Raw genomic sequence first — 24387 nt, 5'->3', positions numbered from 1 at the left:
AATACTGTACTCCATTTAAATGCATCAGCTTGAGCCTGAAAAAGGCTATGCACTTACTTGGAACATGCACTTATCTGAACTTAATGTACACAGTAAGCACTCAGTACTGCCAGTGCTGTGATGTTAGCAGCCCTTAAAATAACTAGCTCCTATTATTTTCATAGCTTTTAACAGCAGCATTTTGACAGTTGCTTCCCCGTCACTATTTCTCTACAGTTAACCAGACTATATTATGTTATAAAGCAAGCAGTGCAAGATACTATGAACTTAACCAACATGTTAATCAATGTTTGCTACTATGCAAGTAACTGATAACAAGATTGGGACTGGGACTGGCACTGTGTTATGTAGTTATGCTAATTATATACACATCAGGTTTCACATAACCAGAGTATTTTACACAAAGATCCATACTGAAAGTTGACAAAGATGCACCTGAAACAGAGTTTCTCTCATGAAAGTTTTTTTTATTGTTGCCATAAAAATAAACTAAAATTTTCCTTTGAATTTTTCTTCCATTAAGCACATCCTCCAAGTGCACCATACATTTGCCAATGACTGTCTCTTTTTTTTTTTTTTTTTAAAGTATAAATCATTAAAGAGTTCTTAAGAATTCCATGGATTTTACAAATAGGAGGAACTGTCAAAGTTGAGGTATAAAAAAAGAATAGCAAGCAGTTACAAAACAGAAAGTCCGCCAAAATGGGATCCCATCAGGTTCAAATAGTGTGTCAACCTGTCACTGACAATGTGCAGTTAAGAATTCATATTCATAGAAAAGGTTTCTTCTGATATCTGAAAGAGCTTAGAGTTTATACCCTGAAGCATAAAGAGCTTATATCTTTTATTTTACTAAGACCACTTTATTAAAGTGTTGATGCTAATTATCCATCTACATCTTCTTTCTGGAATCCAATTCAAGTTCTACATTTAACTGCATCTTATGGCATAGAATGTGTATTCCAAAAAAAGTGCTTTAAGTCTCAAATTTGACTTCTATTTATAAAAATATACTTTAATTCTTGTATTACGAGAATAGGTCATTGGTACGTTTCCATTAGAAGCGCACCGATATATCAGTCCATATCGGATCAGCACCAACGAATGGAAAATTGACATCAGCAATCGGCAGGTTTTGGCTGGTGTAGCTGATAACGTCACCAATAAATGCTGCATGTATGTGTGCAGCCACAGCATCTGCCTGAATGCAGCCAGGCACCTTGGAGAGCAGCATCTGGCCGGTAAGTCGGGGGGGGGGGGGGGGGGGGAGCAGCCAATGGAGAGAAGGAGAGGGAGTGGAGCTGGGGCAGGCACTGACCAACTAGGGCAGGGCGCGAAGTGGAGCCACGGGCAGCTCACCCAGGGAGTGCAGAGCAGCTCCCTGCCACTTGGTGGGGTGGCTATAACCCCCTCATAGACCTACCTCCCAATGCTGCAGCCACCCGCCCTGCCCCTAGCACAGTCCTAGCCCTTAGTTTGGTTTGTCTGTTTTGGGTTGTTTGTTTGCTTTTTAACTACACTTCATAACAAAATTCCAAAACCTTCAAAACATACTCGCTTCCACAAAGCTTTCAGTTGAAACGTCTTCTGAGTCCAGTATACCCTCTAGAACAGTGACTCAACTCGTTAAGATTCAAGACACCACTTGAAAAAGGCTCTTACACTTTTTCCTTCTTTTTGACTGTGGAAAAACAACAGACCAATTCTTTTGTTGCGAAGAACTCAGGCCACAACAGATCAGAATGTTTTTGATGCTATGGATTCCTTTGTGAAATACCTAGGTTTATCTTGTAAGTCATGTTTAGGTTTTTATTGTGTTACCTTGGTTAAGAATCACTGCTCCACAATGCTCAAGAACCTCATGGTTAGGGCATTTACTTTGTAGGCAGAAGTTCTAGATTCAAATCACTGCTCCAAATCAGGCCAGGGAAAGAATCTGAACCTGGGTTTCATAGATTTCATAGACATTAGGGCTGGAAGGGACCTCAGAAGATCATCGAGTCCAGCCCCCTGCCCAAAGGGCAGGAAGTCAGCTGGGGTCATAGGATCCCAGCAAGATAAGCATCCAGTTTCATCTTGAAGGTGTTCAATGAAGGTGCTTGAACAAACTCCGGTGGCAGGCTGTTCCAGATCTTGGGGGCTCGGACAGTAAGGAAATTCTTCCTTATGTCCAGCCTGAAATGATCTTGAAGTAGTTTGTGACCATTCGACCTCGTCATCCCTTGGGGCGCTCTGGTGAACACACGTTCCCCCAGATACTGGTGGTCACCCCTGATAAACTTGTAGGTGGCCATCAGATCACCCCTGAGCCTGCGCTTTTCCAGGCTTAAGAGCCCCAGGGCTCTCAGCCTGTCATCGTAGGGTCTGCTTCCCTGACCCCTGATCATGCGCGTGGCTCTTCTCTGGACTCTCTCAAGCTTCTCCACATCCTTTTTGAATTGTGGAGCCCAAAACTGGACACAGTACTCCAGCTGCGGCCTCACTAAGGCCGAGTACAGGGGGAGAATGACGTCCCGGGATTTGCTTGAGAAGCATGTATGGATGCAAGCCAGTGTTTTGGTCGCTTTACTAGCTGCAGCATCGCATTGCAGGCTCATGTTCATCTTGAGTCAATGATGACCCCCAAGTCTCTTTCTTCCATAGTGCTAGCCAACAAAGCACTGCCGAGCCTATAAGGATGCTGCAGGTTTTTTTTCCCCAAGGTGGAGAACCTTGCATTTATCGGCGTTGAACACCATCAGATTCTTGTCCACCCACTTGCTGAGCCTGTCCAGGTCAGCCTGGATCATCCGCCTGTCTTCTGGTGTGGATGCTTTGCCCCAAAGTTTGGTGTCATCGGCGAACTTGGCCAGTCCGCTTTTGACTCCAGTGTCCACATCATTAATGAAGATGTTGAACAGTATGGGTCCAAGGACAGAGCCCTGGGGGACCCCACTGGTCACCGGCCACCACGATGAGTGACTTCCATCAATTACTACCCTCTGGGTCCGACCCCGGAGCCAATTTTCCAGCCAGTGGATCGTGGAGGACCCAAGGCGACAATTGGCCAGTTTCTCCAAGAGACGATCATGGGACACCAGATAGAAGGCTTTTTTGAAGTCAAGATATATGACATCAATCTCATCTCCCTTGTCCAGGTGATAGGTCACCTGGTCGTAGAAGGAAATGAGATTGGTCAAGCAAGACCTACCCGCAACAAACCCGTGCTGGCTATCCCTTAAGATGTTGGCGTCGGCCAGTCCATTAAGGATGGCCTCCTTAATAAACTTTTCCAAGATCTTCCCCGGGATAGAAGTCAGGCTGATGGGCCTATAGTTAGCCGGATCCACTTTCCTCCCTTTCTTGAAGACAGGCACCACGTTGGCCTTCTTCCAGTCTTAGGGCACTATACCAGAGCGCCAAGAGTTTTCAAAGATCCGCGCTAGAGGCTGGGCTATGATGCTCGCCAGCTCCTTGAGTACCCTGGGGTGAAGATTGTCAGGGCCGGCTGACTTGAAGGTATCCAGCTTGTCAAGATGTCCCTTCATGAAGTCAGCATCAATGGAGGGCAGAGGATCACCCTCACCCGGACTTCCCGGCCCTGTAGCGGGCATGGGTGTCCCATGGGGCTGATGAAAGACCGACGCAAAGTACCTATTTAATAGGTTGGCTTTTTCCTGGGAGTCAGTTGTCAGTTGCCCCATCTGGTTCAGCAGGGGTCCAACGTTGCCCCTGTTTTTCCTCCGGCTCCCCACGTATCTGAAAAAGGACTTTTTATTGTCCTTGATGCTCAAAGCTAGCTGGAGTTCAGTTGCAGCCTTGGCTTTCCTGGTCAGCTCCCTACAGGACCGGACCAGTGCAGAATAATCCTCCTTGGAGGTGACTCCCATCCTCCATCCTTTGTAGGCTTTTCTTTTTAGCCTCAGGAGGTCTGCTAGGTCCCTGGAGAGCCAGGGGGGCTGCTGTGCCCTCTTGCTGCCCTTCCTCCGAGATGGAATAGACTTAGTTTGTGCATTGAGGATCTCTCCCTTGAGGAGCAACCACTCTTCTTGAACTCCCCTCTCCCTGTGGTCACGGTCCCTTAGGGCCTCACTGACAAGCCTCCTGAGCTTGTCAAAGTCGGCTTTCCTGAAGTCAAGGACTTCCATGTTGCTGACTGACTTGCCAGCTTTTCGGCGGATGGTGAAGGTGATCAGCTCGTGGTCACTGTCACCCAGCTTCCCATCGATCACTAGGTTGCTGACTAGGTCATCCCCAGTAGCCAGTACCAGGTCGAGCAGCGCTTTGCCTCTCGTTGACCCATAGACTTCTTGAGTCAAGTAGAGGTCATCCACGCACGAGAGGAAGCTCTGCGACCGCTCAGATTTTGCTGAGCGATCCTCCCACGAGATGTCCGGGTAACTGAAGTCACCCATGACAACCATGGTCCTGGAGCATGCGGCCTCAGCCAGTTCCTGGGCAAACTCCTGGTCAAGCTCAGGACTTTGGGTGGGAGGTCTGTAATAGACTCCCACCATTGTGTCCCGTGTGCCATGTTCCCCACGGATTTTAACCCAGAGGGTCTCCAGCCGTCCACCCTGGTCGCCAATATTGGCTTGCAGGGACGCATAGCTTTCCTTAACATAGAGAGCTACACCCCCGCCCCTTTTCTCTACACGATCCCTCCTGTACAGGGTATAGCCATCTATCCCCGTGGTCCAGTCATGGGTGGAGTCCCACCAGGTCTACGTTATCCCTATGACATCGTAATTGTTTGCACTGAGCAGGAGAATGAGTTCCTCCTGCTTATTCCCCAGGCTCCTGGCATTAGTGTACAGGCAGGCAAGTGCCCCCTGGGGGGCTCCTTCCTTGCCCACAGATTTTACCAGGGCTGGGGCGGGCTCCCTTGAGTGCCGTGATCTGCTGGCTTTGCAAGGATTGCTCAGCGGGCCAGCAGTGGCGGTAGTCCCCCCGTCCCCCAACGGGCTTAGTTTAAAGCCCGGTGGAGCAGGTCAGCCAGTCTGGCTGAGAAGAGCCTCCTCCCGAGGGGAGAGAGGTGGAGACCATCTCTTCCCAGCAGCCTGCTGCCGCTCTCGCCAAAGAGCGGGCTGTGGTCATAAAAGCTAAAGCCTTCCTGATGACACCAGCGCCGCAGTCTTTGGTTGACCACATAGATCCTCCTGTCCCTTCTCAGCCCATAGCCTGAGACTGGGAGGATCGACAAGAACACCACCTGTGCCCCCAGACCCTTAAGCCCCGCTCCCAAATCCCTGTAGCGCCTCATGACCTGGCTGGGAGTGCTCCGAGCCACGTCATTGGTGCCCACATGAATAAGGAGCATGGGATAGTGGTCTGTGGGTTTGAGGAGCTTGGGGATCCTCTCCACAATGTCCCGGATGCGGGCCCCTGGGAAGCAGCAGACTTGCCGGGCTAAGGGGTCGGGGTGGCAGATTGGCCCCTCCGTCCCCCTCAGAAGGGAGTCTCCCACAACAAACACCTTACGTTTTGTCTTGGGGAGAGCAGGGGCGGGAGCTGCAGTTAGGCCCATGTTGCCTGTGGGGGCAGGCAACTCAGCAGGCTCTGCTGGGGCGGCAAGAGGTGCGTACCTGTTGCTCAGTTCTGGTGGGGGAGGGGCCTTGGTGCGGCGGGCCTTAGGGCCCTTGACCACCTTGGTTCATGTCCCTGGCTGGGCAGAGCGGGAGGTCCCGGAGTCCTCCTTTGGCGTGGAGGGAGACTGATCTACCCTCCGCCTCCCGGAGGAGAAGGGCCTGGCAGTAGGAGTCTATCTCCTGCTCGCAGTCCCTGATGGCACGCAGTCTCTTGACTGTGGCCTGGAGCTCCTCCAGCTGGCGCACCAGAGACCCCAAAAGGGAGCAGACCCCGCAAGGGGAGGTCGTCATGCTCCCAGGCCCCAGAGCCTGAAAAAGGGACAGGCAGCCCCCGCAGCCGAGAGCCAGGGGCTCTGTCTGCGCGGAGCCCGGAACCAGGGGCTCCGTCTGGGTGGCCATCTCTGAGGTGCCAGAGGGGGGGGCCGCAGAGCCCGAGGGGACCCTTGGGGTGCAGCGCGTGCCCATCCGTGTCATGCCTCTGGTAGGCTGGCTATGGCTGGGGCTGTCTACCCTGGGGGGTGCGCAGGCAGGGTCCGGTGCCCACCCGCACGCCCTCCCACGCAAACTCCGTGCTAACTCACGCACCAGCAGAGAAGCGCGCCTGTTTGCGCAGCCTGTTTGCGTGGCTCCCTGGGGGGCTGGACGAAGTAGGGGCCTGGGCGGGGCTTGACCCGGCCCGGCTCCACTCAGCCGCCGCCTCCCACACACGCACTAAGGGGTTAGCCCCCTCTCTCCACGGGCCCCGCTTACCCCGGCTGCGCTGGGGGTCAGCGGGGGGCTCCACGGCTGCTGGAGGGTTTCTGGGGGGCTTCGGGGGAGCGGGGGCGCAGCGAGCTTTCACCCGCACGTCTCTCGCCGCTCCCGCGTCTAACTGGGCTTTTTCCCGGTCGGCGGGCCCTTTTAAACTGTGCGCATGCGCAGTGGGCCTGCCGTCAAGGAAGCTGCTCTTAGAGCAATAAGGGGGCCTTGCCCGGATTTGGGGGACCTTGCCCTACTGAAGGGGGGCAGGTGAGTACCCCCCCTCCTCTCTCTCTCTCCCTGGGGGGCTGGGCCAAGTAGGGGCCTGGGCAGGGCTTGACCCGGCCCGGCTCCACTCAACCGCCGCCTCCCACACACACACTAAGGGGTTAGCCCCCTCTCTCCACGGGCCCCGCTTACCCCGGCTGTGCTGGGGGTCAGGGGGGGGCTCCGCGGCTGCTGGAGGGTTTCTGGGGGGCTTCGGGGGAGCGGGGGCGCAGCGAGCTTTCACCCGCGCGCCTCTCGCCGCTCCCGCGTCTAACGTTTCTCACACTCTGGGCAAGTATCCACGTAAACTACTGCCACTTCAGTAAAGGCAGGAGTGCTGACTCCACCTTGGGGTTTTTGGCAAAGAATCTGAACAGTTTGGTTTGTCTTCCAACACAGAACAACTAAACATCAATGATTTTCATAAAAACATCATTCTTATTTTCTAACAATCCCCAAGGTCATAGTTTCTTGAGGCCAAGTTTGATTGTATTTGAGGAACCAAATAAATTTAAATTAAAATTCTTCTTAAAATCTAGCTATTAAATCAACTTAAATCACTCTAAACCTTAAGTTTATTAACAGAATTAGATTGATTTTTTATTTATTTATTTTACAAACTGATATTCTAAACTACTATAATGTGATCAATTTTTATAGGCCTATCTTTGGACAGTTTTGGGGCTTTTTTGTCTTGTTTTGTTTTTAACTGCAACTTAATTTAAGAAACTCTATTAGAACAGATCTGCCTTTATGCAGCCAAGTAGAATAAAAAAAAATTCATACTAACATGTTATGTAAGACCCCTCCCAGTCAACTCTGACAGGTATAATAGCACCACTCAATAATGAATAATTTAATTGTGATTACTAAGCCTGTGTGTTCCTAATCATGGCATTCAGAAATATTCTAATAGCAGCATGCTAAGGCCCAGGAAAAGAATGATTTTACTGAGTTAACAGAACAATACTGACAGACTTAAAAAAGGAAGTCTGAGCTAACAGTAAACATTTTGGGGCAGAAATTATTGTCATCTTTGTATAGCACAATGGTGTCCTTGTCACTGCTTTTTAGGCATTTCAGCAAAACAGCTCACCCAGAAACCCTGGTTATAACAACATCTGAACACCAGGAAAGACTTTCATATCCATTTCTCAATTTTATCTGTTAAAGACCTTTAATTCCTACATGTAGGATATCTACAGAAGTACTTTTCCAAGAAAGATGTTACCAGAAAAGACTTTAACAATTTCACAGGTACTGCAAGGGAGGAAGAACAAAAACTGGACAGACAGAAGAGAATAGAATAGTCACAGGAATATTATACAGCTGCTCAATGATGTCATGTCTTAGCTGATCATTTATTAATTTCTTTCATTTATGTCATTACCACACATTTTATGTATAGTTTATATACAATATAAACTATTGCATAGACTATATATTATATATGCAATAGAATTATTTCTTCCAATTCTATGTACACATTTTTACAATCACAGCATTCAAAAGTAAATACAGCTAGAGGCATATGCGCAAAATAAAAATCCCACTTCAGTAAACACACCAAAAATGTTAAATTTAATTAAAGCTTCAAATACTGTACAAAGACAGTAGTCTAGTATGCTACACAAAAGCAAGGAATATAACTGGAATGGACACACACATACAATTCCCCCAACATTTGGAGATTCTCATATAAAAGAATGCCAGATTCAAGAAAAACACAGTAACTCAATTGCCAGGACTGGGTTTCAAGCAATGCTTATATTTTAAAGGACTTGCGTGTCTTCACTCGACAGTTAACTTGAGTTACTATCACAGCAAAACATTTAAATAGAGTGATTTGATAAGCAGATTAGTAGCTAATTAGTTGCTCCAACTACAGCTGCTGAATCCCTGCTGCACTATCAGCTCAAATCAGCAACACTAACTTCAACTCAGACCCTGACAGGCTAACTAGCTTAAAACATCCAGCTAAATAAAGTTAGGGTTTTGTATGTGAACAGGAACCTGGTTAGGAACAAAACTTTTGGTTTATATCTCAAGATAGCAATGCAGTGAAGACAAACCTTATATTTAATTCTGTATATTCCTAAAACACTTGAAAGTTTTGCAGTGCAAGCATACAAATTACTGAATTCCACAAAACCTAAACAGATACTCTAGCTCCTCTGAGCTCATTCGGAATAAACATATCTATGCAATTACACCAAATAAAAGCTGATTTAGATATTTAATATGAAATGGATGTCAAATCATCCATTACCTGACTGGCAATACAAACACAAAGTTAAACACAGCTACATATGAAAATGTAGTATTCCATCTTGGTGTAAAAGCTAAAAATATCTATTTTAAACATCAGCCAAGGAAAAAATAGTTAAACACATTTTAGACACATTTCTGGTAATTAACATTTGTAGGTTTTGAGCATGCCCATGTACCCCTATGCTTATGATTATTACAATCTGATTATATGCTCATATTTAATATTATGCAATACCTACTGTCAATGGTCAGCACTCTGCCCTCTCATTTATGCTGGACTATGCATTGCAAAAGGCTGATATGCTACATGTGTAGTGAGAAGTAGCAGGATTGCTCCCAAATCAAAGTTAAACAGAATAGTCCCTATGCAAATATAAAATACAAACAGACTTTTAAGGTAAGTAGAGAGAACAACTAATATTTCCTTTACTACAGTGTCTCTGACAGTCGAATCCAAGTCTTTGACGAGATCATGCAGCAAATCTTCAAGTTAATTTTATGTGGCTTTGCCCAAACTGAATTTTTTTTACTGCTTTTCTTTAAAAATCGCTCCATCCTGTTTTGCAGATGTTTACATTATTCAACATTCTTCCTCTAGAAGTCAAAGATGGACTTACAACTAAGGCACTTTCCAAATGTGGAGATCCAAAAAATACTCCCAATAGAACAAATCCTGTAACTATTTCTAATTCAGTTTTGATGTTGTCTAAAATATGTACAAGACATAATAATATGATATAGTAAAAAATATTCACCCTGAATTCATTTAGGATGGTATGCCAATTACCCCATTTGTGAGTAACAACTATCTTAAACTCATAATAAAACCTTTACTCCACGCAAACACTTCTTAGATCATTTATCTGCCCTGATTTTTTAATATAATTTAAAAAAAAAAAAAACTGCTTGCTTTTTCATCTCTTCTCTGACCTGCTGCTGTACGGTGAAGTAAATGGATAACTTTATTATGGTCTTGACAGTAGGGAGAGTATATTTAAAGGTTAGTTACCAGTCTTCTAGATCTCTACTGGAATTTAAAATTGTATTTACTACATAAAGTCCTTTAAATGTATTGGAGAGGCATGTCAACACTCACAGAATAAACCAAATTTGAGGGGCAAGTACTTAATAGTGTTCCTAATATAAAAATGATCAGATTTGCTGAAAAAAATGATCACACAGTGTCTCCACACTGAGGTAACTTAGTTTCATCATAAAAAGCACACCATTTAAAGTGCTGCAAAAGCATGACTTTCTGGAGGGCGGGCAGGGGAGGGGGAGAAAAGAAAAACCCCAACAGGTCAGATATAAACTCTATTAAATGCGTACAACTAGTTCATTAACAATGCATTCAAATCTGAACTTAAGACTTGAGTAATAAACAAAAATTGCAGTGTGATCATCATGTTAAAGAACACAAGTATTCTTAAAATATATTGACAAATTAAACTACAAGCTATGAGGACTGTCATAAAGACTCAGATGAGAATTGGTTAACATGGTGAATTTACTGAGGCATACCTACTTACAGAGGAGCCCTGCTAAGCTCTTGATTGCTAACTGTAGTTCAAGCACAATTAAACGCAATGTTTTTCAACTTCCTTAAAGAAGATTCTGTTGCTATCCCATGAGCACCCTCTCCCAAAAGAGCTTTCTATCACTTAGTGAGCGATCAATTGGAACCAAAAGCTCAATTGCATTGCCCATTACAGCAACTACTGAGTATCTGTAAATGTGTTTAAACATTTGTAGCCTTCTCGACCTTTCAGGTGCATTATTTACTTATTAGATTTCCTCTCCAATCACACTTCCTCTGAGATACTATCTTTGCACTGGATTTTTGACTATGATAGTCAGACTATGTGCATGAAAAAAAAATCAATTTTCAGAGCTTATTTTTCAGATATTTTAAAAAAGAAAATGTAAGGATCAACCACTTTTCTTCCAGGGACAGTTTGGAATTGTTTTCCTTAGAATAACGTGGAGAAACAAAAAGCTAGTGTACCTCAAGGCAAATACATTATTAAACAACTAGAAAAAAAAGTTTGCTCCAAGTTAACATATATTTAATGAGTAAAAGTACTGCACGACATGAAAAACTAGGTGTGAATAGAAACATTTGAATAGCAAATGAGAAAAGAAGAACTGGACTGACAAAATTACACACACATACACACACACACGCAAAAATAAAACGGTGAGTTACTTTATTAGCAAAAAGAGAACTTCTGATGAATATGAAAACCAGTAGTGGAACAGAGCCTTATTGCCTTTAAAAATACTAGTAGGAATCTGACTACTGACTATGCCTATGAAATTTAAGTTATCTGTATTACACATTAGTGTTCCTAGCAATGAGGGCATGTATCAGAGTGCACTAATCACAATAGAAACCTGGTAAAACTCATGAATGGGTCTAGGAACTGCAGGAATATACCACTCTAGGGATGTCTTTTCAAGTCAGGGTTTAAACACCAGAGCTCTCTAAAGAACTTAAAATGTTATTACTTCTCCTCAGACTTGCGCCATCTGAGGACAGAGGATTTCACTGATCAAAATAAACAGCATGGAGATTGTCCATTCAAAATGCTTCTGCTAACAATTTTCCTGGCTCATCACTATCAGTCACTAGTCATCCTACGTCCCTCCAGGGGCTTCCACCACAAACAAAAACTTGTCCTAACCCTCAAACCACTCCGTAAGTCAACACTTACCAATTCTCTTAACCTTCTAGAAGATTGACTTGTCTTTGCCCTAACAATGCAAGGTTTTTGCTGCCTCATTTCTCCCAATCACCCACAAGCCTCCTTCTGTGAAACACCCTGGGTGAGGAAAAAAATCCCCAGTTAGGGAAAAAATCCACAAAACGAAGCAACTTCCCTCTCAAATTCACTGCTTCTGTGATGCTTACAGAAAACTGCCACCAAAAATGGTTAGGCAGGTGGCTATTTGTGATTACTACTACCAATTAAGAATTGCACAGTTATAACTTTTGACTTGCAAGAAGCACTCCTATTAATAGGCTGGACGAACATCTGGCCGGGGTCGTTTGACCCCAGTACTCTTTCCTGCCACGGCAGGGGGTCGGACTAGATGATCTCTTCAGGTCCCTTCTGACCCTACCAACTATGAAACTATGAAACAGCCAGTTATCATTTGCCATCCCACTCTCTCCCTGGGACAGACCAGCACAATGAGGTTTTAACCCAGTACAGCCTGTGGATGATACCAAAACAAAATCTTTCAAAGCAGAAACTGAGAAACACTCAGTATAAGACACTGGTTGTAAATAAGCTGGTCGAGCACTGCTTTAACACTGGGACAACAGGGATTGTCCAGCCATGCTCAGATTCTCTTAAACAGTCAGCACAATTTCTTTTGCTTTGTTGTCAGATAAGGTTACTGAATAACTCATTCCAAGCACTGATACTGACAATACGAAAATAAAACATGAAGATTAAACATCAGTTCTAAGAACATCAAATCTGAACATTTTGAAAAGCCTGCAATGCCCTCTCAAGCATAACTTTTTCAAACTGCTGTGGGAGGAAGGTAATTTACGGAGAGAGAAACTGCAAATACCAGCCAAAGAAGAACGTGCATTAGTGCCTGTAACCAGGAATGTAATAGCTGAGTGCTCCTAAAGGTAGAAAGCATTTCAAATAAGGAAGCATTGGACAGTCCAACTGCCATGGACCAACTGCTAAACTGTCAGTGTTAACTTCACAACCCACATGATGACATTCTTTTGGCAGCTTGTCACATTTTAACAAAATTTAAAAACAAATCAATGCGTCAGAGGTAGCAGTGCTATCTGGGGCAGCATTTTACAGATTGACACGCTGTTATAATAACATTCATTTAACAGCTAAATTAGTAATGGGAAAATAGGTGATGTCCTACAGATAAAGCAGCCAAAAAGTAGGAAAAGCAACCCCACACTTTACCTGCATCAAGCACTCACAGTGAGCACAAACAGAAGCAGCAGATTCTGACTGGACCACTCAAATCAAAGGGCAGAGGTCAAAGAGATCCCCGGGAACTCGCCACTACCGCAAGCCATTGAGAGGGCAGAAGGCTACTGCTAACAGCTGAGCTATAGGTCAGCCAAGGATTTTATTCAGTCTCCTTGTGGGACTACAACATACCCCTGCAGCAAAAGAGACTGAGCTGAAAAAGTGTTTTGTTTTGGGTTTTTTTAAACCTATTATGCCATAACACAAACTATGAATATACCTTTGCTACTAAAACAGTAATACAAACTTACATGCTGGCATACACCCACCAGCACAGCACACTGACTGGAGGTAGAAATTAATTTAGACCAGACCCATCACATATATTATTGTCATTAAACAGAGCTTTTCTGGCAAGAAGTACTGGCAAAACAACTTTAATTTTTTGAAAAAGGTGGCGGGCACAGCAAGAAAAGTATAGATCAGGAACCAAAACACTGCTCTGCTTTATTAGAGTAAAACATGCTATCAAGCTAGTTTCATATTTTCGAAGAGCATTTAAAACTGCTTAAATTGAATTTAAGACAAAACTAGGTATTTAGATTTATATGCTGCCTTTAATCCAAAGTACTTTACAAACTGCAAACATATAGTACTAGTTATCTATCTGTTAGGGCTGTGCAAAGCTTCAGTCGCTGATTCGATTCAGAGGAGATTTGGCCCGAGTTGGCAGCCAAACCTCCAAATCCGAAAAGAATCAGGAGACCCATTACTCTCTCTCTCAATCGAATTGGAACCCTTTGATTTGATTCGGAGAGATTCAATTATTTGGCCATAGACGCAGCTTTATGTTTTTTCTATGTACCTCGAGGTACCAGGCGCGGCTCGTGAACGCTGAGATGGTGGGGGGGAATGGAGCATCCCACAGGGGGAGGAAGGCAAGTTGCGTGCTCGGCGGCAGACCTAGAAGTGGACCAGAAGTGCTTCCGGGCCCATCGCCAAGTGCACGGGGGACCACCCCCGTGGGATGATCCATCCGTCCCACCATCTCAGCGTTCATGAGCCATGCCTGGTACCTCAAGGTACATAGGAAAAAATATATATATAAAGCTGTCTATGATAGAATCACCGATTCTCTGAATCAGCATCGAATCTTCAGATTCAGATTTGGCCAAATCGAATCAGGACAGTGATCCAAATCAGGAAATTGAATCACTGTCTCCCGAATAGGGTCGAATCTGAATTGAATGCTGGCTGCTTTGCGCACCCCTACTATCTGTCTGCAAGGGAAAGTAACAGAGGCAAACAATCAGCAAGCATTAAATTAGGGAACTATAAACATGTGGATCCTTAGCCCAAAAAGTTTCAAGGGGGGGGGGGAGGGAGGGAAATCAAACAAAGACAGAAGAAAAGACAAGAACATTACACAGATCTTTTGAAAGGTTAGAACAAAATAAACTGCATGTACTCTAAAAGATTAAACACTGAACTATTTAGCCATTATCCACTGTAGTATTTCAAGCCTGAGAGTTAAACCAGTAAACTATTCCTGTTTTCCTATTCTCCTGAAAATGGCTATTTATAACATTTTAAAATGTTTTCTTTAGAGACATTTTGACCCACATTCTATTGAAGTTCAGGGGTGGTCATTTTTTGCTCATACGATTGTATCATATAAAAAAAGAGCAGGTGAAGTAAGGTAATTAACAACAGTTAGATGCTAATAAGAGTAATAATATTTATGAAATTTCATCCTCATGGACTAAAGAAATTATATGGGAGTACAAATTGACAGACTTGAACGATTATTTTTACAGAATAGTTATCAACTATTACAGCAAGTTACCTTAGCTTATGTGGATTTTAAATAAGATCTAAATACAGGTATCAACCACACACAAGTTTCTTCACTAATAATACACAATATATTTAAGTAACAAGTCTCAAAAGAATACAAGATTGAGGATGATGAAGTATATTTACCTTTTAGAATTCTGACCAAGTTAAAAAAGTGGAAAATCATCTGCCTGGTCAACTTAATTGTTAGGAACATAAATGGGTCCTGTGGCCACTTTCTTTTTTATAGCATCTTTTCTCCTCAAAAACTTTCATTAACATTTTGGCTCCATCTCCTTTTTCTACAATAGGTTTATTTTATGCAAGTCACCATTTATTTTGAATATCACTGAAAATTGCTTCATACTATATCGTTTTTTATTTGATGATTAGCTGTACTGCTTATGCACTAGTAACTGAGACAATTTAGATTATTGGAAAGCAGGAAGGTATCTTCAAAGAGTAGAGAAATATTAGTCCTGAGCCTGTTTGGTATTACTTATAGGTCTACACTCTCCTCATCAACTAAAGCAGTTTACAAACATCTCCAGGGAAACCATTTCTAGAATGATTTAAGAATCTTTCATAGTACTTAAAGCATGCTTCCTATAAGAAACTTTAAATTACTTTCAATAAGTACAGGTCAACAGACTAATTTCCCCAAAGCACTTCCCTGAAACCATTTCATCTTGCACAGAGCCACACTCTGTGAACCATTTTCTCCTATGCTGAGCTGAAATACCGTATGGTCATTAGTACCAAGTGTCCCTATTCTTGCATTTTTCAGTAGTTCCTCCTCACTGTAAGTAAATCCAATTATAAAGCCAATTTGTTCTTTCAAAAAATCTAAAACCAGGCCTAGTCAAGATAATGGAGTCCCATTCCTTGCTTGGTGCCTCTAAGCTGTTTCTGGAATGCTAATAATACATACTTAACTTGTAGCTGTTTTAATATTGAAGAAACAATGTATAATTATGCACTGGACAAAATTTAAGAATGTCTATATGATCAAACAAAAGCAACAGCTCATTTGCTTTCCTTAAATATCACAATCAAGTCCCTATGTAGAATTATAGGCAGCTGCAATAGTTTGCCACCAGAATCCGAGTCACAGTAGCTGACAGAAACATAGGGGTCCTAGTTGGCTTTGAAACATAAAAGGCTATAGCTATGTTAAAAACCACCATAACTGAAACGTCACAAGTAACAAAAAAGGGATTTTAGGCACTTTTACCAGAGGTCATCTGAAGTAAGAGTTTGTACACTAAGCATATGAATTGTCTAAATGCCAGCCAGTTATCAGACCAACAGATTGCAAGGAACATAGGTTGAATAAAAGCAACTACTGTACCCCCCCCCATAACATGACCGAAATAACTGTTTCAAAGCACAAATCAACAAGACAGACTCCCATAAGTTCTAAAAATCACACACTATTTGAATCACAAACTCCAACCATGGGAGGAATGAAAGGTCAGCACATCACTGAGTAGGGTAAAAAAGTTTAAATGACATACCTTTTCTCTCTGTTTTCTGTGAAGGGATGGAAGATGTGGGTGTAGGCAGTTTTGATAAAGTAGATGCTCCATTGGCATCAAAGGATTTCTTTGGCTGGTGATCAGATTGTAGAGAAAATGGACTAGGAGGAACAGTGCTTGGGGTAGCAGTTGGATGAACCACTGGTTTGATAGGATGTTGTACTGGAGTAGAACTACTGTGAGTCTCTGCTCGTGGCAGTCTGTAGTCTCTGTCATTGTGTCTGCTTGTTTGAGACAAAATATTCTGTGGGAGCATACTACTTGTGTCACTGGAATGCTTGTCTTCCACTTTTGTTCAGGATTCACAAAGTAATATTGCAACAAGAAAAAAAGATTTAAGTTAGAAACTTGTCCAATAAGGCGACTAAGATAATTCAGCAGCATACCAATAATTACAGTCGACTGAAACTTATGCAAGTTTTATACATCAACTACTAGCACTATGACTAAGAACACATTAGAAGACAAAATATAATTTCTTGGTGACAAAATGAACCCTCCAACATTTGAAAAACTTTGGCTGCTCTCAAGTTCCAATCAAGTTTGTGTTTAGTGACAGACCATACTACAGCGAATGTTCTGGCTCAGGAGTCGACAACCTACAACCCCCAAGACAGACCAGTCCAGGAAGGCACAGCTGATCAGGTGACATGCAGCTGAACTGAGCCACCTGTTCTCTCCAATCGCTTCTCCACAGCTCCCTTAGGTGCGCTCTGGCCTGCACTTACTGTAGCTATAGAGGAGCCAGGTATTTCTAGCAATGAAACACAGGCAGCTTGAGCGCTACAAAAGGTGGAGATTAGTGGCCTGTGGTGATAAAATGCTGTCGACCCCTGTTCTAGTTTAAGATGTTTTTTAAAAGGTTCCTAATAAAATCCAGACCAAAATGTAGTATTTGCATATGTTATATTAAGTCTCAGGGACTAAAGTCAACAGTTCCAATAAAAAATGTTTATATTATACAGTTGTCTTCTATCCACCATGTTTGCCTTGTGTTTAGCTTTTAATGCAAACAAATTTTGATTTTTTTTGCTTCCACAAGACGAAGAGGGGATGAAAGGCCAATTTCAAGACACATGGCTACTGGCATACAAAATGTAATAGATTATTTAACATGTGATGCAATGCATGCCATTACACAGTTGTGATTTTGTGGTACTGTACAGCATGACTGGCATACATAGAATGCTTTTTTCCTAATTTCTGGTTTCTCATCTATCATGCAGCCCCTCTACCATTAGCAATGTAGCAAACTGGCTGGAAATTCATAAAAAGAAACATTCACTGAAATATTCTATTTCTACAATGATTCTTCTTGAAATATGCATATCCTTAAATCAGTATGCTGCTCATCTCTATAAAAATGAGTCAGTGAAAATAGTAAAGGCCTTTTTCCAAACTGCTGATTTTTCAAAACAGTGAAAAATAATAAGTGAATGAAACAAACTGCTAGGGTATTTTTAATTCTTCCAAGTACTGTAAAAGTGTCCATGCCAATTAAATGTATATGCACAAGCAAACATGCAATACCACTAGGTAAAGAAAGATTAATACTAAAGACCATAAAGCCAATTCAGCTAATATCACACACTACAAAAATTCATACAAAAACGTATCAACCCCAGAAGTATGTCAACCATGTCTGAAGATAACATGAATTTTTAAAAAAAGCTATTTTAAAAGTATAGTACAGGACCCTGTGAGGGCTGCAAGTTATAAATAAACTCCAAGGGTGAAATCAAGGTTTAAAGGAATCTCTGAGTCCCCCATCTTTAATCTGAGACCATAACAGAGATAGTTCTCTCAATGGTTATCTTGATGGATATGAGAAGCTGGATAAGAAAATATTTTTTGTTACAGAAAAATATTTTATTCAAGCTATGGGGAAAATACCGCACACTTATTGGCAGGCAATTAAAATGATTGCAAAAATGGAACAGTAATATGATATAAAGAATGAGCAAATGCACCAACTTATGCAGACAGTACTATGATGAGGCAGCAAGATTTCTGGAAATGCCTGTAGCTGAGTTTTCAGCAAGGTGGAGCTGAGCCACTTTGCCCCTCTGCTATAAAATGTGCAGATAGGGCAAAAGGATCTCTCTCAATTTGGCAAAGAAAAATATGAAGGAAGTAAATAGTGTTCACAAAGCAAGAATATTTTACTGTAGAAAAACCACATACTTCCACCAGCAAACCCACTAGCAGCTGTCGCCTGCATCACCTCTCTTCTGTAATCCCTATCTTTTGGGAAACTGTTAACTGACATTTTGCTTGCTTCTTTTTGTCTCTGCTCTCTGTAGAAAAGAAACACAAAGGAAAATGAACTAAGATAGTTTCTAGATCAAGTACTTTATTACAAATTAAAGCATATATGCACACACATACCTTTCAAGCCACTCTTTCGGTTTTTCCCATTGCGAAACTTCTGTTCGGCAGTTGTAATAGTATTTTTTGCCTGAAGAACTGATGTGTTCAGACCAGTCATCTGCAGAATCGAAGGCCTTGAAAACACAAACAGCATTGGAAAAGAGTCTAGTTGCGTGAATTCAAATAAACTATATAGATTACAATACATTTGAAGTTATAAGGTAAAGGACCTTTTCATTCACGTGCACTTCAAAACACAACCAACCTCCCTACAAAAGGACTCAAATTTAACGCTTTTCCCATTTTGCAGTGCAATACTTTTGCCTCCTGTATAATACTGCAGCAGAGAAATACTACACTACAGCAGCTTCAAAAAATATACGTAGCTTCTTTTATATCACCATCACTGGTAAAATTACAGCATAAGTAAATCTGGCACAGTATTCATCAGATCACAACAACATTACTGTCTGCCAGAACATTTTCAGGATATCAGCAATTCTGGCTCTTAAACTTCTGTATACTCATAACCTCATCACAATTTGAAATTCAAACCTTTAAGCTTGTTAAAATTTTAGAGATCCCCAATAGATTTAGAAAATATTAATATTTGAAGGATTTATTTATTTCTCCTATATGCCAGAACATGTTTTAGTGCAGACCTGAGTTGCCAAGTACAATGTTCATGGCAACCAGGAAGTTCCTCAAGTTAGCCAGTAAGAGGGTCAGATTGAAGCTCTATTACTGCTAGTAACACCCCCCCCCCCGCCAAAAACAGAGGTTTGGGAAATTATCAGTTTTATGCTAGGGAAGCGAAACAGAGAAAATCCCTGCCCAAACTATATTTAAAAACAGGTCTCTCTCAATAGCAGTATTTCTTTTTATCAAACTTATCAAATGTCTACATTGCAAGGCAAGTGAATCTGAAAATTCTAAATACAATCAGCTACACCAAAACATATCTAGCAACGTATGTAAATAATTTGTAACTCTCTTCCATCTACGATTATGATCACTTTGCAGGCCCTACTAAATTCAATAAAATTTGCAAAACTGCACCTCTGATGATTTAATCTAAAGTACTGAAAATAATGCTTGTATAAAACTACATAAGGCAAGTTTGAATACTTATAAAAAATACTTACTGCATCTGAAGTTTTGCTTGGATTATTGCTAGGATTAGAAGAATGTGAATTTGAGCTATGAAGAGCACTGTGGTTATGTGAATTTTCTTGTGGAGAGTAACTGGTCCCTAAAAACAGAGAAAAAGTCACTGTAAATACCTCATGCAAATTAAGCAAACTTGTATTGAAAATATCAGTGTTTAATTTAAAAAAACTAATACTTAATCTCAGTCTTCCTTCATGCTGGTATAGTAGGAACACTTTGCTACAGATTTTGAGCAAGTGAAAGTTTGAAGACTTGTGCAATTTTCATTTACAAACAAGGCAAAAATCTCTCCCATATTCTTTTATGGTTACATTATTAGTAGAGAATTTGCACATAACATGCAATTCAAATATCTGAGGTTTCTCCAGCACAAATGTAGGCCAGGTGTAGACTACAGATTTGCCAGGATAGCTACATCAAGGAGAGAGAGGGAGAGAATCCTTACGTGACATAGTTGTCACTAGAGAAAGAGAAATTTTCCCCAATATAGTACTTTTGCTTGTTTTACTACACAGGAGCAAAGTGTTACTTGGCTGACAGCTACATCCATGCCAGGAGATCTGTATATGAATATTCCTGTATCAGTGTTCCTAAACAAGGCCTAAATTTAGGGACTTTAACCAGATTGCAGCAATAATTTAAGTAGACCACAAAATCAAGAGATATCAACTGATTTAAGTCTAGAATTAATTTAAATTTTTCCATCTATTTTGATCGAGCAGGGCTATTTTAGATCATTTTGCCAAGTATAAAGAAAGGGAAAAGCCAAGATCAGTATTTGGTGGAGCAATATAATACAAAAATATACTTAAAAGTGAAGGAAAAATCTTGCTGCTCAGTTTACAACTAATTTTAGTTTTCCTACTTGCCATCTCTACAATTTGAGTCCAAAATTTGAAAATAAAGAATAGTCCTTTTCTAACTGTACATCATAACTAAAAGATTACAACAGTAAAGGTACTGCAGACGACTGAGCTTCTCAGTTATTTAATCCTATTTCCCCCCCCAAAATGATGCACAAAAAAAGGGGGAGGGCTTGGGGTGGGGTGAAAAAAATAAATAAATAATCAAGTGATATCATCAACGCCAATAAAACAGGAAGATATGGAAAGACTAGATACTAAGGTGCATAGGAAAGGACAGATGGGTAATGTAGGAAGAGACCAGGTAGCTGACAGATATAAGTATTTCAATAAAGGAGTGTTAAAAATGTGGACTGCTTGGTGACTGTTGTATTAAGGGGGTCATTTTAGAAAGCTGAACCGAGTGAAGGTGAGCAGACTGAGAGCCAAGGGATAGGATAAATATTAACATGGAAGCTGAAGAATGAAGTGTAAGGGTGTGACAATATCATGAGCCTTTCTGACCAGGGCTGGAATAAGTCTAAACAATAACAACAGAAGCAGGGATTGAAAGACAGGCAAGAAAGATCTGTCTATGCAGTAATGACACAAAGTGAGAGAAAAGCCAGATGATGTGCTGTTGAAATGAAGAGTGCTGGAAGGGAAGAACTGGAAGAGTCTGGAAGCAGCAGAAGTAGTCTAATGTCTCTTCTACTGTCTCCATTATGAACAGTACTTTAGGGAAGTAGAAACAGAAGTTATCCTCAGGCATGGGCATCACTAGCAAAAATGAACTATCAGCTACCTGGAAAGGAACAAGGAACAGCCCTTGGGGGGCAAATGTCTACATTAAACAGGGAAAAAGGGAACTGAGCAAAACATGCGAGGACAGCAGAGGGAAAGGGAATCCAGGCACTTCCATACAACTGCAAATGGAGAAAAAAAAAAAGCAATGGTCATCCAGGCACTAAATGCAAAAGGGATGATCACGCAAAAAAAAAAAAATCTTACGACTATTTCTAAGTACTTCTTTACAGCTCCCAAAAGGGTAGTGAAGGATCAGGAATTCAGTGAAAAAGGAAGACCTGCACAGTCTATCACACTGAACGTGGAGAAGCTGCCTTTTTGCAACCCATACTTGAAGACTCAATTCTTAAAGAGATCTTTCCAGAACCGCCCACCCTAGCCTTTAAACAAGCACCGAACCTCACCAATCTCATTACCAGAATCAAACTTCCTATGACCCAAACCACACCAAATGGATCCAGCCCATGTCAAGACAAAACATGTCAAACCTGCCAACACATCTCCACCACTCCCACAATAACTACATCCCATAACTGATCCATCAACATTCCTAGATCTTACACCTGCACCTCTAGAAATGCTATACATCTCATCCAGTGTACCAAATGCCCTGAAGGAAAATATGTAGGAGAAACCAAACAACAAGTATGTACCAGAATGAATGCACACTGAAAACCCACCAAAGACAAAAATATTCAATTACCTGTGGGTACCCACTTCTCGTAAGACAAACCCTCTCCAATCTCACAGTTCTAATCCTCAAAGGAAACTTACAAAACATCTTTTGTAGATGAGCCTATGAACTTCTTCATAAATCTACTGAATACAAAAAATCATGGATTTGGCATAGACACTGGATTTCTGACACACTACAACCTGCCTGACATCTGACACACCAGGTAACCTGTCTCAAGCTAACCACCTGCATTCCTTCATACAATTCCTTCCCTCCCTCCCCCCCAGTCTCATCTCTACCCATCGTCTTCCAAACTCCCACTCATTAGCATTTTCACAGGCTTTTACACACACACACACACACACACACACACACACACTTTAGCTTCTTTTCTACCTTGGAGAACACAACAGTAGCAGAATCTTCCAATGTCTGAAGAAGGGTGTTTGTGCCCAAAAGCTTGCAAATAATTTTTCCAACTATTTCGTTGGTCTAATAAAAGATATCACATCTACCCAAAGAACCCTGCCTGCCTCAACACTACTCTCTACTAATAGGTCAAGCCCATTACCCTTAGTGACCAACTCAATCATACCCAAGTTTAACTACAAATCAGGGTGAAACCAGAATTCCACAAATCTAATAGAAAAGCTATAACTTTGAAATTTACTAACATGCTGAATACACTTACAACATAACATAGCATGGAAGCCCTTTCCATAGACTGGAACTTAAATCACTTATAAACATACTAGCATTGCCAATTTAAGGAAATGCAATTTAGTGTTCTATTGCCCAGAATATCTTGTTGCCAAATGGTATTCCTGTTCTAAAAATCAATGCAAGAGGTATGCTAATTATACAAAATCTTTTGTACAGCATTCTTTGCAAACAATTGCATAAAAGTTCTCATATGTACTAAAATTATTTTTTGCCTTCAATAAACACTTTAAATGTCTTAAGGCTTTTCATTTCCTGTAAACCGAAATATTTTATTTATAAGATTCTACTTGATTTTCTTATTTTTTCTTCCCATTTTATGCTAGATATGTTCACATAAAACATAAAACATGCTTTGTTCCCACTCTTGATTTAACACAGAGGCAAAGTTCCTCATCTCAGCAAAATCACACTAACATTGACTAGAACTTTTTCATATACTTTCACATACTGAGAAAAAGCAGTCTTTAAACACTCATGAACACTAAATCCCAAAGTCCAACAGTATTAACTGCCTGTGCTACATTCTTATCAACACCAAAAAGCTACACAATGCTTTGCAAATGATATTTACAGTGGGTATTTAATAAGCTCAATTTTCTGAGCACTTTCTAATTAAGGAAAAGGAAGCGTCTGATGTCTAATAGCTAAGGCTGAACAGAACTACTGTAAAAAAAAAAAAATAAACTAATCTCGAAGTGCTCTAAAATCTACATGCATGCTCAGATAGACCAAAAACCCCAGGCCAAATAGGAGCTTGTGGTATACCCCTATCAATTTGGTTTAACGATTCCCACAGTATATTTCTCCCAGGGTGACTTTTCAGAATTTAGGCCCCCTCTACACACAAGTATTGTGCAATTAGCAGGTTAATTCCATAATCAACTGAACAAGCTACACATGCAAAGCACCTGTCACATAAAAAGGTCCAACCTGCTATAAAGTTAGATCTCAAAAATGTGTATTGACTTTATAGATGGTTGGTACCCCAGCTTTAATCTACACATGTAGCAGGGTCTCCCCTGCAGCTGGGAGCCCTGTCAGCTGATCAGGCTCCCAGCCACAATGGAGTGGAGGGGGGAACAGTACGGGGGGAACAGCAGACAGACACTGAGGGGACTCTCAGCCCTGGCAGCTGCAGATGCTGGGTCCCAGTAGCCTCAATCTCCCAGCCCCGGGGGCTTCACACACTCCAAAATCTGGGAAACTGCAGCAGCTGTGGTCGCCTAACCCTGGGGGCTTCACGCACACCCGGGGCTGGGAGGCTGCAGCAGATGCCTTTCTCCTGGGAGAGCAAACGTCTGTACATGTTCTCTTCTGAGAGAAGCACAATGCACCAGCATCCCAGGGTGCTTTGCTCCCTTTCCCTTAGGAGATTCTGCTTCTCTAGCCAAATCAACACCTTGTGTTGCAGGAAGACATATGGAACATGCAGGAGCCTACGGAACATGACAAGATGCATCCACAAGGGCCCCCTGGCTATGGAGCGTCAGCACTGCAATCTCTCTGCTCTCAAAAGGCTCGAAATTAAAAGATCTGCTCAAGGCCCAAGGGAGGTTTTCCACCAGGAGAACAGGCCTGGGAGAATTCTCCCAGATCATGTGAATGCATGTATGCAGCCTAAGGCAG

General features: G+C 42.0%; 1 protein-coding gene across 2 annotated transcripts in view; it reads right to left on the bottom strand.

Annotated features, from left to right (window-relative positions):
• Positions 1–24387, bottom strand: part of WAC (WW domain containing adaptor with coiled-coil) — a 101341-nt gene that overhangs the window by 40556 nt on the left and 36398 nt on the right. For both annotated transcript variants that reach the window (XM_059729115.1, XM_059729116.1), the window contains 4 exons: positions 19689–19795; positions 18562–18677; positions 18358–18470; positions 16153–16461 (listed from right to left, as the gene is read on the bottom strand). In XM_059729115.1, coding sequence (XP_059585098.1) covers positions 16153–16461; positions 18358–18470; positions 18562–18677; positions 19689–19795 — 645 coding nt within the window. The remainder of the gene's footprint in view (positions 1–16152; positions 16462–18357; positions 18471–18561; positions 18678–19688; positions 19796–24387) is intronic.

This window comes from Alligator mississippiensis, chromosome 5, assembly GCF_030867095.1.
Source record: "Alligator mississippiensis isolate rAllMis1 chromosome 5, rAllMis1, whole genome shotgun sequence".
Classification (NCBI taxonomy): Eukaryota; Metazoa; Chordata; order Crocodylia; family Alligatoridae; genus Alligator; species Alligator mississippiensis.
The sequence above is the reverse complement of the archived record's forward strand: the minus strand, read 5'-3'. Positions and strand labels throughout refer to the sequence as shown.